The 17,537-nt window shown below is 39.0% G+C and overlaps 1 protein-coding gene across 8 annotated transcripts in view; it reads left to right on the top strand.

The window, feature by feature from the left end:
• The window catches only part of MTUS1 (microtubule associated scaffold protein 1), a 125,917-nt gene that overhangs the window by 72,676 nt on the left and 35,704 nt on the right, over positions 1 to 17,537 (top strand). Inside the window, exon 1 of one of the 8 annotated variants that reach the window (XM_038136104.1) lies at positions 6 to 16,914. The exons of the other annotated variants lie outside the window; for them this stretch is intronic. Within the exon in view, the coding sequence (XP_037992032.1) occupies positions 16,425 to 16,914 (490 nt within the window). The 5' untranslated portion in view covers positions 6 to 16,424. Of the gene's footprint in view, positions 1 to 5; positions 16,915 to 17,537 lie in introns of those variants that run through there. 8 annotated transcript variants of the gene reach the window in all.

Below are 17,537 nucleotides of genomic sequence, written 5' to 3'. Positions count from 1 at the left end.
AATATGATAATTAGAGCGTGCATTGGGTGAGTATCTTGTTTACTTCAATAGCATCTCATTTTTAGCATGTAAGAACTGTACTGGGCATGAAAGTTTTTTAATTTCAGACAGAAGTCTGACTTTCAAGCAAAGTGGTTTCATATTCTAAGTCCCTGCATGTGTGCTGAGCTGCTTGTTTGGAAGATAGTTATTCTATTTATGAAATGCAAATTGGGATTTGCTCTTTCCTTGCACAAATCCAAAAATAGCATCAGGAAGTCTGTACTATTAAATATTTATCTAATCATTTTAATGGTTATCTGCTGGGAGCACTGCCTTTTCTGTATCTTGATTGGGTGCAAGGGGGGAAGCAGGGAGGGAAGTGGAATGAATACAGGCTGTCATGGTGTGGCTTTCTGTCTGTGGGAAATATTTGAATACTTACCTGTAGATATCTGTTATCACAGTTGTGCTAAACACATCTTACTTGCAAGTGGAACAAATAAACTTTTGTGCCTCTTCTTTCGAGACAAACCTAAAAGGTACAACGCTTTGAGACACTGGAGGCAAGTGTGTGTGTGTGTGTTTAATTCATACAAACACACAGACACAGAGAACACAAAAACCAAAAAAAGTTACAAAATTTTCAGCTGCATCTGACCTGATTTTTATTTTCAGTGACAGGCAAAGCAAATAAAGCAAGTTTGTGGAAGGTGAGCTTTATTCCACTACATACATTTGTGTCATTTTGGGGGTGAGGGATGGAAGTTGCTTTTTTTTGTTTGAGCTGAGCTATGTGACATCTAGAGATACCCGAGAGCATCTTACATAAGTATTTTTCTCCACTGTACTGTTTACAATTTTCTTTAATTTTACTCAGAGGGAGCAAGCAGCTACATAAGCTAGTTTTGCAGAAGTTCTTCACTCAAGAATTTCCTCTCTCACTTGAATGCCACCCTTTCTGCTTTTATTTTCTTGGAGTTGAGTGCTACCAGTCAGCTTTCCTTACTGTCCTATCTTTTCACACTGCAGCTTAAAGCATTTGCCTTGTCATTTCTTATCCTTGCCAAAGTAAATCTAGCTTCAAAATTCTTCTGGGACGATAAATGCATTTATGAACACAATACAGGCCAAGTGTACAATATGGGCTTCTGTTTGCAGGTTGCTTGTGTTGGCTTTAAACTAGGATTTAAATACCTTGATGCCAAAAACTCTTATGTAAAGGGTGTCTTTGTGCGGATAACTATATCAATAATGTGAAATTTCTACATAACACGTACTCCAGGACCAAAAGTCCTAAAGGAGAAGATAAGGGGAAATAATGTTCAGTCTTCCAAATGTTCATTAAGTGCTACTGAAATTTGTGTAATTTTGGAAAAATAAATGTCAGTGCCTCTATCAAGAGAATTTTACAATTATAAGAATCAGCTTTTGGTTTCATTTATTTTGAGTGGATGTGAAAGCAAAACCTGCCTGAAGGTGTCTGTGAAATACAACATGTAAAATAGATTGCAAGCCCTGTGTTCTAGTTGAGCAGCACTACATTAAATAAGAAGTGCTGAATAGACCTTCTGTGTGTTTTCTCTATGTACAGTATGTACAGACTAATAGCACAGCGCGGAAGCTTCAGAGGTTTTTGCCTGCTTTCCCCCTTCTGCTTTGCTGTCCTTGTGTCTTGTAGGAAGTTAGTATTGTTAGCAGAAAGATGACCAGTGGTTAGCTAGAGCTGAGTATACCAAAAAAGTAGGGCATATGAAAACCAGGTCATAGTCTGTAGTGGAGAATGCATGTATAGATAATGCTGCAGTTTTTGAAACAGCAGAATGCATCAAAGCTTGTTAGTGATTATTTCAGGTTCATAAAACTCAGAAACAGTACACGAGGCAATGACTCTGTATATCACAAGCATAAAAGGTTATTTTCTGTTGTTGTTAAAATTCCAGGAGGAGCCATATTTAGTTTTGCAGCACCAATATGACTGTCTTGTAGTGGTTTAATTTGATTAAAATGATGTGTGGCTTCTTTCCAAGGTCACACGAGCAGTAGGCACAATAAGCAGTAGAGAGTGTGTCAGTAAATAAGGGAAGGGGTAACTGCCAGAAGGAATTTCAGGGTCCATCTAGGAACATGAATATGTATGAGTGTTATGTAAACAACACTGAGTTCCAGTTTTGATGTAGATTGCAGTTCTAAGAAGCATTATCGTGAATTTCATTCTTTGCTCCCTTTGATCATAGCATAGATCGACTGCCTTTATTACTATAGACCACCCTTGAGATACTTACAGCAGTTGTGGAAATGTGGAATTTTAAAGTAATCTAGTCAGGTTGGATTCTTCTGTTGTCATATTGTGCTTGACAATTGCAGTGCAGTAGCTTGGTGAGGTTAGAATGTAGGCACTATTGGGAGGAAGAGGATGGAACTTGTTCTTGGGTTTTCAGTGTGACTCGAAGGTAGTTCGCAGCAGCCTGATGAAGTTTCTTCATGTGGAGCATGGAGGGACAGACACAGAGTTGTTTACACGGGGGTTAGGTTATTCTAGGTTAGTCACTGCACTTCAGCATTAAATGGATCCTTGGGCTGGATATCTTTGCCCTACTTGTATTGTCATTCATGTGGAGGTGTCAAAGTACCTAGAGTAATTCAGATATGTTGCAGCATAACCATGCAGTCTGTTCAGGGGAAGCCTAATAAAATCAGATGTTTTTCCCATAGGAAGGGACTAAATCCAGGTGAAATTTAATGTAATATTTAAAACGTTTTTAAGGCGTTTCAGCTTGTTGCCGTGTGTCTAAGTTCCTTGACTATGCTCTGCACTGCTTCAAGGTCAAGATATCCAGAAGTTTCTTTTCTCTCCTTAAATGCAGGCAGACATCAAAGTATCATTTTTCTCACCAACTGGAAGTATATTACACCTGCATTGTTAGCTGTATATAATGAGTGCCCTCTGCAGCAAAATAGAATCCTGATACCTTAAGGAAATAATTTGTTTTCCCATCCTGTGACTTATAAAACTTGTAGCAAGTAACTGCAAAAATCTAAACACTTCAGAACTGCATAAACATGGCAGAGGAGAGTGGGAACCACTGTTATTCAGTGATGAAATATTATATTTGCTTCCTTTATTGAACCATTTAGGATTGTTACCAGAGTGACTAAAGTGCTCTTATGTTCTTCATGCTTCAGTAGTGTGACAGAGTAAATCATCATCTCTGTGTAGATCATCAGTTCTGTATAAACTGTGAGAGAAAGACATTCTCTTATGAATGATTCAAAATAGTAGTTTTGAATTGCTTATGTTTTCTCTGGTATAAAGATAAAAGTCCAGACAAGAAAGTAGCTTTGCAAATGGAGGTCAAAGCTCTTGTGCTTTTTGTTGAAAATTTGTCAATGTTTCTATGTTGTTTTGTCTCAAAATGTTTTCATCCACCCCCTCTTGCTGCTTTTCCTCTTTCTTTCCTTCCCTTAAGCAAACTGTACTTGGTGCTCTTGTCTTGCTGGTGATTTCCATTGCTTACTAAACATGTCTTTTCAGCAATACCAGTTTTAAAAGCTCCCTGGCTAATAACAAGCAAACATCATAAATGTGTTTACTTAGGCAGCTGACATCCTTTTTCAATGACTTCTTCCCAAAGTTGTTCTTTGATCACCTTGGGAGCTATAAAATTACTTCTGTGTGTTGCAAAGCAGGGCTCTTAAAAAAGGATTCTGAAAGCCTGAGATGCCATGAGTTGCTTAACTGTTCATATCACTTTTTTTCCATCCCCCTGAAGAATAAGTGAAGTACTGGTTAAATGTCTGACACTACAGTTTAATGCAGCACCATAGAAAGATACCCAACACACTGAATCCTACCAAGTATTCTAAATCCAGAAGTCTGCTGGAGAAATTTTATACAAGACAAGTATCTTAAATATTTGTGCCACCCACCAAGGAAAAAAATAGTTCAGAAGTAAAGCCAGCTTATCTGTTCTGAGCAAGAGAAGTTGAATAGCTGGAAACCATTCATCATAGGGGGATTTTGAATTTAATCATGTTCCTGTTTAAGTCAATGACATTCTGCTCCTGACTTAATCTGTTCAAGACTGGGTACTAAATGACCTGCCTGATGTGCCTGATTTCAGTCTTAGTAGGTCATAGCTTCAGGAGGTATGTGCATGACAACTGAATGGAGATTGTTATTTTCAGGTGTTACAGCTCTGTGTTTCAGGGTTTGTAAGTACAATTTGTACTCTATGCAAGTCTCATCCAATGGATGTGTTTACAATACCTATAAAATAAAGATAGCAGTAGTGATTTCAAAGGTAGCCTCAGTAGCAGAAAAGATCTGCTAAGCTCATCCAAAACCCCGCCCCCCCAAACAACAAAAGAAGCTCTCCAACCCAACAAAAAACATGCCAGAGTCAAAACAGAGTAACTTATATGTGATGTTAACATTTAACCTGTGCATATATTTAATAAAGTATGAAGAAGAATTGAAATGGGGAGCTTTGCCCCAAAATGAGAGAGAACAACTGGTATGCTACTGAAAAACAGATGCATAGCAACTTGCATTCTACTCCACTGTAGCAGTGATGTTGGATTTTGTTATTCCTTCACTTAAATAGATTAATTATATGTGAAGGATACCCCAAGTATTTGCCAATATGAAATAAATAGAATTGTTGCTTCAAGCTCAACCTCATAAAAGAAAATTGGAGAGTAAATTGTTGGAGTAAATTGGGGAGTAAATATAAAAGACATTGCAAATAATCTCTACTAGTACCACTGCATATTCTAAGTGTGCATGTTTTCCCACTTGACATATCTAATAGGTGAAAAGGCTCTGGCTGCAAGTTCTATTGCTGTGAAGTAGGTTAGGGTTTGAAAATGACAGGCAGCTACACTTACACGTACTTGAATAGCTTTTAAATTACTTCAGGGGGTTTCCAGTGTGGTGAAACAAGGCTTATACTGCTAAATCTGCCTCTTCCAGTTTTGCAGTTTGTGCGGATTAATCTCTTACCATAGTAGAAATGGCTTGCAGCATTCAGACAAATGAAGTAGTACTACTTATTCAGCCCTTCTGATCTGAACTTCCTAAAAAATACAGCAATAGATTTCTTTTGAGGAACATACCATGGCATTTCAGTGGTGGAATGCAACATTTTGAGTGTTAGCCAAGTGTCTCACTGTCTTGTGTTACCCTTCTTTCTTTGCTGGCACTGAAAACTGATGTGTGAAGGAGAGTAGAGTTTCTTCCATTTCTAGTTAATTTCATTTTCTGTTAAGTAATGTGTAGATTGGGACCACAGTTACCACTCTCACTGCCATGAATGGCAGGAAATGGCGATTTCTGTTTATAGAGATTTGCTATTAATTTAGTATCATGTAGTGAAACAGCATTGCTAGTGTTTTTATTATCTTAAAAAATTTTAATGTCTCAGTATTGCAATGCATAGGAATAACCTGGGTCCAAAGGTGATGGATTTGATGTCTTTGGGGAAGTTGTGGTATTCGAAACAGCTCTTGACTGTTTCACCCAATATCATCCCAAAACCTAACTTATTTGGAAAATTATTTGCAAGCAGACCCTATCTCTCCTGGCTTGTCTTTTAGAAAAAAAAACCCAAAACTGTGAAGGCTGCACTGGTCAAGCAGTCTAGCTGGAATAGTGTTGTTACAGTTCAACAATAACAGGTTAAAAGTTTTCACTGTTAACAACTAAAAATGTTTGCCCTATCACCAGCACCTTTCTAACCACGTCCACCAGCAGGTCACAGAATATTGTATCTGTTCTGTCTCCTACAGGGACAACAAAATAGCATTTGATCTGCTGAAAAATGAATGTATTGGCAGTGTTACTTACATCTTAAAATAGTGTAAATAACCCCCCAAAAACAACATCCCATTTAACTTAGCTGTCCAGATACTCAAATGTGGAAATAACTCACCTTAAATAACCTGTGTTGTATCTGCACATGATGTTGCTTTACAGTTGCTATTTACAAACCTTTCATTGGTATCATCTTTACTGATGTCTAGTAATTGTAGCTAGGGCATTAAATAACCTGGGGTCCTCTGTTCAACTCCTGGTTAAATATATATTTGCTACTTCTTGTCATGATAGTGTGCTGCTTGTATGCTTAAAGCAAGTAAAATATCTTTCTCAGGATCCTTGTGTAAACAGTTTGTATGTGATGTTATGGAAATACTTCTAGTTAGGCAGGAAATAGAACAGCTGGGAACATCTGTGGTGAAATTCTTTTAATGAAAGCTCATCCTTTTCTCAAAGAGAACTAGCAGGCCTTCAGTAGAAAAGTCACAGTATTACAAATGGTACTCATTTATTGCTTAACTTCTGTAATAATAATTTTACACTTTCAGATACTGCTTGTATCAGAAGCATCTAAATTATTAAAAATGTTATGTTTGTATTTATTATATGAATAGACTTTGTGCTAAGCCTTGTCAGCTATTTTAAATCATAAAACAGGATTATTGGAAATGTTTTCTGCAAAAGGATAAGTGAACTTTCTTAGAAAGCCAGTTGCAATTATTCTACTCCAAATAAAACAGAAGACTAGAAAAAATTTGCTTTTCTTAGCCTTAAACATGGCTATGTTGTGTAAGAAATATAATAAGTCTTGCTTATTTCCACAAATATTATTGTACAATCTACCACCTGCTTAACTCTCTTATCAAGTTAAAACATTTTGCCAATTAAAAAGATAAAAGGTCCTGATTTGAAATGAGTAGCATAACCCTATTTAACCTGTATTTCTGTATTTCAAGAGGGATCTCAGGGTTTAAGGTAAAGGAAAGCAAGATGTGTTTGTAATGTGCAGTGAATATTTTTCTTGCTGCCTTTGTTAGTGGCACAAGTAAAGGTACTCATACTGGGAGATTTTTCTTGAGGATTAATCTCACATATGGATTTTGGTCCTTGTGATAACTTATGGGCATGCCCCAGTGAACACCACACTTACCTGAGGTGTCAGCTCCTCAGGAAGATTTCTGTTGTCTTCTTTCTCTTCCTCCCTCCCTGCCCACCACCCAGTTAAGCAAAAATCTGTGTGCCATCTTTGTAGTTTGCTAGCTTGAGCAGGAGAGACTCAGGCGAACATAAAGTACAAGGAGTGATATGTTGAATGTTTTAAACCTTCTCCACAGGAACTGCTTGGTCCCCACAGCAAGCATGATAAGCAGTCCCTCCTTGATGGAAGTACTGGTAGCTGTCAGGCAATGTTTGCCAAAATGGTCTTCAGTTGTGCAGCTTGATTGGAAGTGGCTGGAAGGAGAGGTCCCTTAGCTGCTCAGCAAGCAGCAGAAGAACTTTGTGCCTCTCAAAGGGTGGAGACGTATTTTTAGCTGATGAAAGTGCTGCCCTGTTCTCTGTTTTGTTTTCAGCTTGGCAAGATGTTTTCAAATAGGCTCCGAAATGTTGCACTTAGGCCGTTCTGAAACAATGGTGTGCAATGTCCCAGACACCTCCCTGGGGAGATATCTTTACTGTTTAATAGCAGGAAAACTGCTTAACATGACAGGAAAGACACAAATAGGTCCTTGATGTGGTGACTGCCAAGATCTATATAAGCACATTTTGTGTGTCTTTTGAAAATGTGGATTTTCAGCAGTACTTAGAGCTGGTATGAGGCACTTGAGATGTGATATTTTCTGTCTTGAACTTGCAGTGAAGCATGGAAGATTGAGTTCACATGAATGATTTTAACCAGCAGCAACTGAAGTGCTTCTATTAAGATGCTGTTCTATTCTCTTGACCAGCAATTGGTTTTTCACTGCTAGGGTAGATTTCAAGTTTAGTTTAAGACACATGTTCATCTACATTGGTATTCCTTAAAACATGCTATGCTGCTGTCTCCTTAAATACAATTTCCTAAAGTTCTGAGTTTAATTTTGATAGATAACATTTTCTTTTATTCTTCAGGGACTTAAAGGTAATTGTGCTGGTATGTGTAATCAAAAAGAGTGAAAAGCACAAGTGCTTAAACTTCAGATTAGAAAAACGACTTTCACTTGTGTGAACCAGCCCAGTGGGGGTGATCATGTGCAAGAAACATTTTTAGTGTTTTAGAAAATCAGTAGTGATCTAGTAGAGAGTAACCCAGAGTCTTAACTGAGCTGTGAAACAATGTAGAAATAGGTAATCCTTTAGGTAGACACAGAAAAGTTTATTGCAACTTCCCTTTTGTGATCTTGTCATGCCAAGGTAGTCATCTGCCAAGAGGGTAATGGTATGTCTCTGCCCTGTTGTGTGGAAATGACAGTACAAATTACGATTCTTGTAAAGTAATTACTTGGTTATTTTTTAGTCACGGGAAAACACTAAATCTGGGACTGATCCTGAACTTGTCAAATGAAGTCAGTGCAGCTGGGGAGGAGCAGCCTGCTGGGTTACCATTTTGGGCTATGATTAAAACCAATCAACATAATGATTGGAGCAAAGTCACTGAGTAATGCCATAGTCAACAATGATGAAACCACTGCATCAGTGTTTTCTGCATAGCCCCTAAGAGTGCTAGGACTGATTCTTGAACAGATTTGGCAATTTGATCAGTTACTGTAAACTTTACTTTTCTGACTTCATTTCCAGCCTATAAGCTTAATCATGCTTATATCATCACTGAATTATTATTTGTTTTAAACCTTGGGAAAAAATTCATGTACTAGCTTTGTCTCTAAATTGGGTTGTACTCTATTTTATACTCAGAAATTTATGACTTCTCTTACAAAGCGAATCTATAGGTAGCAAAAAAGAGAATTTGGATGCTAACTGTTAGTTTTGTAACTTGATATTGCAAACTGTGGCCATCAATTTTTAAGGAAAATGTTAGAATTTAATTTTTTAGTGATCTTTTGGTAGATAAAATATATTGGATAACTTAGCCCTGATTATAGTGCTTCCTTACATGCTTAGAAGTGCTGTCACCTTGCTTTTTAAAGAACATTATCAGTGAATTTTATTTTTAATCTGAATTTGCTTTTAAATGGCTGTAGAGTTTCATGAACACAGGAAAATAAATGTGTTTCAGCTTCAGAAACACTTTCAGTACAAAGGCAATAATGCAGGCAAGGCTTTGGAGGCTCTCTAAATTCCCACTGTCTGCCCTACTTTTTCTTCCATAATATCCTTTAGGCAGGATTTCAGTGCCATAGTTAAGTCAGTGACATTTGTTAGAGTCATATAACATCAGCTCACACTAGTGTGATTAGATAAATAGCTTCTGAGTTCAAACTAAAAGCCATTCTGTCCTCTCTATCCAAGATAGCTGCAGATACTGCACAAGGAAAAATGTCGCATATTAATGTACTAGTCTTGTGGTCAAAAATGTATTTTTCAAGTCTCTTCTTTGTACATTTGTTTTCAAGGGAAGAATATGGTTCTTTGCAAATTACTAAGCCTTACATATGCTCTTCTTTGAAGGACTTTGAGTAGCTGAGGAAAAAAAAAATCAAGTTCTTGAATCTAACATTAGTCTGAGCTAATATATGTTCTCACTGTTGGCTAATATGTTGGTTGTGAAGAAAGAATTACCATATTGAATAAGAAGCAGGCACAGTTGACAAAGTGAAGTTCAGTGATTCAGTCAAAATTCCAGATTCGTTCTGGGTTAATTGTTTTGTTGGTTTTCTTTGTCTTTATTGCAACAAAGTAGACTTCTGTAGTACATCAGCCAAAAGCAGTTTGCAGATTTAAAATATTAATTGCATATGCTATTAGGGTCGTGTTTGGAGTTGTTTCTAGTCCTTCCTTGGGTTGTTGAAAGCCAAGTTTTGTATGTAGATATAGATTTAATTTATGATGCAAAAAAATAAGTCTGTGAACTTCTCTTACTTGGATTTGTAAGTAACAGTGTCTCTCCCAGTTACTTTATGTTTATCCCTAGCATAACTTAAAATGCTTGTCAGCTCTTTTGGAAGGAAGCATGTTAAAAAGTAGTTAAAAAACAATTAAGCTGTTCTCACATCTGACTTTCCAGAACATAGGAGACTGCTCTGTGTGCGTGAGAGCAGAAGAGAAAACTCAGATAGCCTTTTAGTATCTATGTGAAATGTGGCATGAAGAAAAGAAAAACTCAAGTCAGTAATTTCATCTATGTGAAATCAGGTTGGGTTTCATGTGGAAGAAAACATACAATTAAAAAAATGCAGCAAGTTTCACCTTCTTTGTGATAACACTTGAGGTAAAACTTTTGAGCAGTAAAAATAATTTTGAGGTAAAATATTTGAGCAGTCTGGTGAAATGCCTGTTGTGTCTAGGTAGTGTTTACCTTGCTTCAACAAGGAGTGATGTAAATAGTTTCAGGAGGCTTTTTCCAGGCCTGTATTCTTGATGTTGAGCAAGGTAAGGTGGACTGTGGTATTGAAGAAGGAATACTTTCAAGTGTTGCAGCTTAAACAGCTTCCTCCTTTCTGGCTGTGTTTCAACCATTTCACCCATGGTAACATGTGAGGGCTAGGATCCTCACAAAGGCTCAAACAGGAAGAGGCCTCTATTGGCATCGTTCTGCTCTTGGGTCTTGTGTGAAGGTTTTCTACACGTGTCTGTAACACACACACACTCTGAGTGTATCCAAGGAGGATATGGAGAAACAAAGTGATCAGGATTTGTACTGGGGGGACAGTTCATTGGATCTGGAGTAGTTTGTGAACAGTATGAGCTAATCATGGTGAGACCCCTGTCCCCAATGACCCTGGGTCCTGATTTTGTGGACAGAGGCTGCAGAACGAAGGGCAAAAATGTGGCAAATCCTGTACTTGCAATGAAGCAGTAGAGGGCACCAGACAGTAAGGAGCAACTTTTTGTACAGGAGTTAGGGAGAGAACAGACTCGGAGGAAGTAGGAGCAGAAGGGAGAGACACCAGTCTTCAACATCACTCCATGCTTGGGCTTGGTTTTTTGGGAAGTTGTGTACTTCATGGATGACAAAGCACAGCTGCAACTATAAGAAAAAGGAGAACTGCTTGACATGTTTTTTTGCTTAATCAGAGAAAAACCTGAACTAGAAACTTACTGAAACGTAAACCTCTTATGTAAAATAAGTATAGCTTCCAGTATATTGTATATTTTAAAGTCAGTAAATTCAAAGATTTAAGGTTGCCTGTAATGTATCTGATGAACTGCTGTAGCAGAGTTCAGATACCTAAACTGAGGATAATACATTGAGATGTAGTTTAGTCTTTAATTCAGTCCTCATTGGCCAAAGTATCAGCACACTGTAATATGCTCATGCAATTACTTTCCATCTTCTTGTCATATTTTTAATTAAAAATTGACAACAGTGGGGGTTTTTTAAGGTAGATGAAGTATTTCATTAATGTAGATATGGTCAATCCCTCTCATATCAAAATACCCATGCTCTAGGCTTTCTAGTACAATAAGCTAGTTCTGCCATCTTCCTTTTTTTTTTCCCCCCAGACAGTGGTATGTAGCACTGTATGGGTAACTAACATGTGTTAGGCTTTGTCCGTTCAGAACAAGCTAAAAAAAAAACCCAAGTATCAATGTCATCCTTGGTTGTTTGGAAAATGACCAGTACAACCCTGATGCACTGGTAGCCTATCTGGTGAATGTTATAGTTGTTTTCTGTGAATTGCATTGCATTCCAAATTAGTTTGTTTTGTTTGTGGTCATCTCTGAATGTATGGTGAGCTTATTAATATCTTTATCTTTGTAGCAGACATGTGACTCATATTCCTGCTTGTTCTTTACTAGCTAGATCACACACAATCATGCGGAATATTCTGAGGTGGAAAGGACCCATAAGGGTCATTGATTGCAGCTCCCAAGTGAATGGCCATAGAGGGATTGAACCCACAACATTATCATTAGAACCATGCTCTAACCAACTGAGCTATGAAGATTTAATTCAGTTCTGCATATTATAGTTCCTGTTAACTTGACAAAATACACTGTGAATGCGGAGGCAAAATCACTTTTTATAGTGGGTGTTCAAAGCCCAACCAGTGTTTCTGTAAAACACTCCTGTGGTACATAAAGTAAAAGATGTTACGGGAGCCATAGGGAGATTTTAGAAGAACATAAATGCTTTTCAGATTTCCCTTTCCTTTTCATTACTGTGTGTATAAAGATAATATCCAGTTCTGGCTGGAAATGGGGAATGAAAAGGGGTCGATTTAAAATGTTGCACTGAAGCTACAAGTCAGTGCTGTAATAAAGTCAGTGGGTGAGGATAGACAGAGACTTCAGGAACAGTACTTCAAACTGAATGCCTGGAATAATATGTGATGACTGTGCACTCACCCTCCAGGCTGTACAGCATTTAGAAATGCTGAAGAACTTGTGTACCCCTGAAAAAAAAAAAAGGCAGAGAGATTTTTTGCTGTATGTTTTAGTCCTGCTGAGTCAGTTTAAGCATCTAGGTCAGGTTTCCCTACCTGCAGTTAAATTTTGTTCAGTTCTTGCATCTGACTTAAAAGCCTCTGTGATGGTTGATTGGTTTCTTCAGAACAACTTGAAATGGACTTGATGACATCTGAAATAAGCTGGTGTTCCTGGGCATGGGCTAGTACTTGACATTAAAGAAGGGAAACTCAAGAAGTTACAGCAAGAGTAGAGGAAAGGGAGGGCTGCTGTGCTGCTTTAGGAAGCATTTAGTTGTCTTCTTAGGCTTCACATCAAGTTGATGCAGGGGGAGATGCAAGATGAAAAGTGCTGTTTCTCGTCACCCATTTGCTTGGAGGCAAGACCACAGATAAAGAAACTTCTGAGGTACAGCATCTGAAGCATTTCAGTTGAGCAGATGATGCAGGTACAACTCTGAAGAATGAAGTCTCTGCTGCAAACTAGAACTGGCTCCTGACTGGCATGCTTGAAGTGTGAACAGAGCAAGTTGGGACTGTCTGCATCAGCTTATACAGACAGGCCTGAGGCAGAGCTTAGAAACAAAACATCACTTCTTCAGGAGTCTGTGTTTGTACAATCACCAGCCTCGACTGTGAGAGGCACAGGAGGAAGGTGCATGTTCACCACTTGCCAAGATGGATGCAGGCAAAAATTACAGTTGACCAAGCTGTGGAGGGCCTGGGGGGCTCCTTGCCAGGCTGTCTGCAGACACCATTAATTTAGTTTTGTGATCGCTGTCCCTGTGTATTTGTCCAACCCGGCATATATTATAGCCCAGAGCAGGAGTTTTGGAAGAATTTAAGGTGGTAATTTACAGCTAGCTGAATTTCCAGGTCCTCTCAAACCTAATGTACTGCTGGAGATTAAACCCAGCAGCTTCCTTATTTGCATGGGTGTTCTTAAGTTGTCCTCTCCTAATGAGCATAGCTTGTCACAAGGCAAACTTTAAAATTACAGCCATGAGATTAAACGGCAAATCAGTCTTCCTGTTGCATTGCTCAAATAACTTCTACACATTGTAATGGGGGAAGACATAATTAGAGCTGTAGAAATAGGGGTGCGTTGTGTTTGCTGGTTGGCAACTGTCTAAAAGATTTTTGTGTCTCTGTAATGCAAAAGAAATACCTTAAAAGCAAAACAAAAGACACCCCCAAAAAACCCTCAAACAAATCTCACACAAAATAGACCAGATTTTATTTAAGTAAAATAAGTCCTTTTTTGTTCTGCCCTAATTCTTAATGTACAATTTAGAGGAAATCCTTAACAGTGGTTGATCCATGTTAGTCTATGAAATCAGGAGTTTTTTTCCTAAACAAGAAAAACTGTTAACACAGTTGAGATGCATCAAGGATAGAGACATCTTAGCTGGAGCAGAAGCTGATGTGCAGCAGGTGAAATGGGTAATTGTGAGACAGTGAATTCTAGGTTCTGAATCCTGTGCATTGATAAAATGTTCTCCCTCTGTTGTTGGCTATCAGGTATTCCTGTTGAGAGACAGGTTGTAAAATTCAGAGTAGCAGCAACTTCTGTGGACTTCACATTTGCTTTGTAATATTAACCTATAAATTTAATTTTAGATAAGACTTTAAAGAGTGTCTTCCAGAGTGGAGAAAAGTAAAGGAAATCTGTCTGAAATCTATGTCAAGAGGGTGATCTTTACAAATTGACAAAGATTCCTTATGATCATTTAGCTCATCTTAGTTAAGTGAGGAAGATCCCAAACACATTGACTGCATTCTGGATAGAATTAATATATTCATACAGAGCAAGAGTCCAGCTTCCAAGGACAGGTTTTCTTCAATATATTACATTATAGCAGAGAACCCTTGGCAGTTAGGGGTGGGTGTGCATGCTGAAATCACTGCTCCATGGAATCACTCTTTGTGTAGCTATACGTTTATAATCATCAGAAAGTGAAATTATGCAGGATGGCACTTTAGCTATTTATCTTAGTATAAACACAGAATTCATGTTAACTGTCTAAACTTTCTAGGAAGATTTAGATCTTGGAGGTTACATCCATGAGTCTGGGACTACCCTCCCTTTCACCTGTTTTCCAGCTTTATCATAGAACAGAGTGGAAGAACCAACAGAACAGAGTGGAAGTAATTTCATATGGATTTTGCTGTCTGACATGGTCTTCGCAAATGGTTCACCAAGTGAGATTTTTAGGAACCACTAAGGTAGGGTGAAGAGTGGAATGAAAACTTACACTGCTCAGCTGAATTAGTGCAGCTCATGGTCAGGGGATGCAGAAGTACTGCTACTGCTCTTACCTGGCTCTCTTCACCTACCTAAATCTTTTGTCAAACATGTTACCTGGATTCAGACTTCAGTTTGAGCTTCTGCAACCCATGTGCTAGTCTTTAGTGGTGACTGTGTGAATAATAATGCTTATGAGCTCTTGGGATAGCTATTCAGCTAGGAATGATGCAAGGAGCCAAAAGGGGAGGAAATGATACCTGTGGCCTGTAGCTGTGCTGGGATATGCTATCAGAAAGTCCATGTCTGGCCTTCTGGCAGGTGATACAGAGACTTGGGAAAAACATCCAGCACTGACTTTGTGTTTACCAGGGGCTGTGATAGCAAAAGATTTGGGGAATACCTGCAAGCCACGAGGTACTCTATGCGGAAGATGCATCTCTGATACCTTCCTGGTCCTGTTAGTGTGTCTGGACTAGTGTTGGAGGAGAACTGGCAAACTAGCAGTAAACTTTCACTGAAGGCAAGAGTCCCTAGATTGGCCTTTTGGCCAGCAGCACTATGGTGATTTGGAAATCCTGAATCTTTCATGCACGGGCTATTGGCATTCCTAGTGATGTTTCCCAGCCCAAAACAATGCTGAGGGGAGTTATTGCAGTTATTGACAGATAGCAGGGGTTTCTGCTCTGGGATCATTACTGCCTCTTAAAGTATCCTGGAGTCATGACAGGGTCAAATGTGTGGTGTATAAGTTCTCCTGAGTTCCAGGTTGTGTGGTCTGAGTCCTTGGTCTGCTGGGTGTTGTGCTCAGTACTTACTTGCTTACCTCTGTAAAAGCAGAGACTGACACCTTCTGTAGACCAAGATCTACACGGTATTGGTCATTTTTTCCAAATTGAATCCAGTGACTGCGGAATTAAACTGCTGTATAACACAACAGCTAACAGCCTGGTGCCATTAATCTATCTGTTTTCACATGGAGCTTAGACCTATTAAGAGTTTTAAAAGTAAAAATAGGAAGCCTGCATTTTTCCATAGAAAAGTTTACACTCAGACCTGGTAGCTAAAAGGCTTGGCCTCCTTAACATGGCAAAAATATCTCATTAGTAATTTTCCCTATATTGCTGTGATAAGCCTTTATTGTTTGTGGATTAGAGGGTTTCATCAGGAACTGTGTTCTTCCAGAGATTGCCAGAAGGGTGTTGTTTGCTGTGTGAATAAGGAGAGCACTCAGTGAGTGTGGGGCATTATCAGACGTGTCCACAGATGTACACCTGAACCTCACATTAGCAGGACAGGTGCATAATCACCTTGTTGAATACACAGTTGAAATTACTACATGCTGTTGAACTGTTTGGCTTTCAGCTCCTGCAGGCGATTCAGGCTTCCTTTGAGCCTTTGTGTCGTAAAGGAAGGGCCAGTGCTTTCTCGCAGACTGTTTGGCTGCGTTGCAACAAACCTGGTTACTGATGCCCAGGCATACTTTGATTGATGCACAGATCAAATGACTGTTGGGAGTGGCTTTTGGGGTGACGTCCCACGTACAATGATGTCAGCAAAAGATTTTAAAAAATTCAGGTGTGGCATAATCTGCCAATTAAACTGATTAGTGCTCTGGCTGAGTCCTGAGAAGGAGCTCTGACTGCAGCCCTGCTTGTTGAAGTCTTTCATGTAGTGCCTTTGGCTCACCTTGTACGAGACTTTTAGCAAGTGCCTTCACTGCAGGGTGCTGTAAATTGTAGGATAGCACCCCAAGGGCTGGGTGCTAGCTCGCTTGCCATCAGGGGAAATCTGATACTTGCTCACAGATGTCCCTGACCTGACCGTGTAGAAGCTGTGACAGTGGAAGAGGTCCTGAAACTCCCGTGGGATCAAGATGGAGTGCATCGCTGCTCTGTTGGCAGAAGTGAAAGCTAGCCAGGAGGCAATGCAGGCTGGACAGAAGGCACTAAAGCATGATGTGGAAACATCTCAGAAGGAAATCAGAACGGTGTTAGCATTGCAGAGGAGCCAGCAACAGGTGAAGGAAGATCTCAAAGCAGAGGTGAAGTCTAGTCACTTGGATATAAGAACTGTGCTTGAGGAAATCCAGCGAGTAAGAGAAGAAATGGAAGCTCGATTAAATACTCAGGCTGATCTGGTGTTACTAATCAAAGAAGTGAGCACCAATTTAACATGTGTAGACAAAGCTTTCCAGAAAATGGAGGAGAGGCAAAAAGTTTTTACCAGCCTGCATCTTCCTACAAGAGAAAATGTTGAGCAAGGATTTTTCTTTGAAAAATGCTTACACCAGATGCACATGGGTTTTGAAAGACCTGTGGAAGCTAACAGTTTGGATGATGAATGTGAAAAGAAGGTGCTTGGGGGTAAGACAATTGTGACTGTAAGTGTGGGGAGAGAAGTGAGATTGTTTCTATTTGTGCTTGTCAAGAAATTTGTTTAGTCTATTTTGAATGTTTTTAAGAAATTTAATTGGTTTTAGAAATTGAATGTCTTGCTTAATTTGTAGTTAGTGTAGATACTACTACACATACCTTTCTAGTACATGATATGCAAAGGAAGGCTTTGATTTGGTTCTGCAATCAAAAAAACATGTGTTAGAGATTTTTCTGGTAATCCAGCAACAATGCACAAGATAGGGAGGCTCAGGAAACCAGTAGCACAATGCAAGCTCTGAGGCAGCCAGCCAGACAAACACTGTGTCAAGTATTGGGCAGAACCCCAGAGCCTAAATGTAACTTTATGGAACACACCCTGTGTACTGGCAGTTGTGTATTTCTTGCCTCTGAATGGCTATTAACTAGAGAAGCTATGCATGAGAAACAGTTTGCTTCACAGAGAAGCTTGGAGTGGGTCTCATGTTCTCCCCAGTGAACTGAAGACTGTGCCATCCATATAATGGTTGTTGGGGGATTGAGAGGATTTGTAGACCTTTTCCAAGATCCAAATAAAATCTTCTGTGAATGATTCAATTATCAAAAGGCTTAGT

Source organism: Motacilla alba, chromosome 4 (genome assembly GCF_015832195.1).
Source record: "Motacilla alba alba isolate MOTALB_02 chromosome 4, Motacilla_alba_V1.0_pri, whole genome shotgun sequence".
In the NCBI taxonomy this organism is placed as follows: Eukaryota; Metazoa; Chordata; class Aves; order Passeriformes; family Motacillidae; genus Motacilla; species Motacilla alba.
The sequence above is the reverse complement of the archived record's forward strand: the minus strand, read 5'-3'. Positions and strand labels throughout refer to the sequence as shown.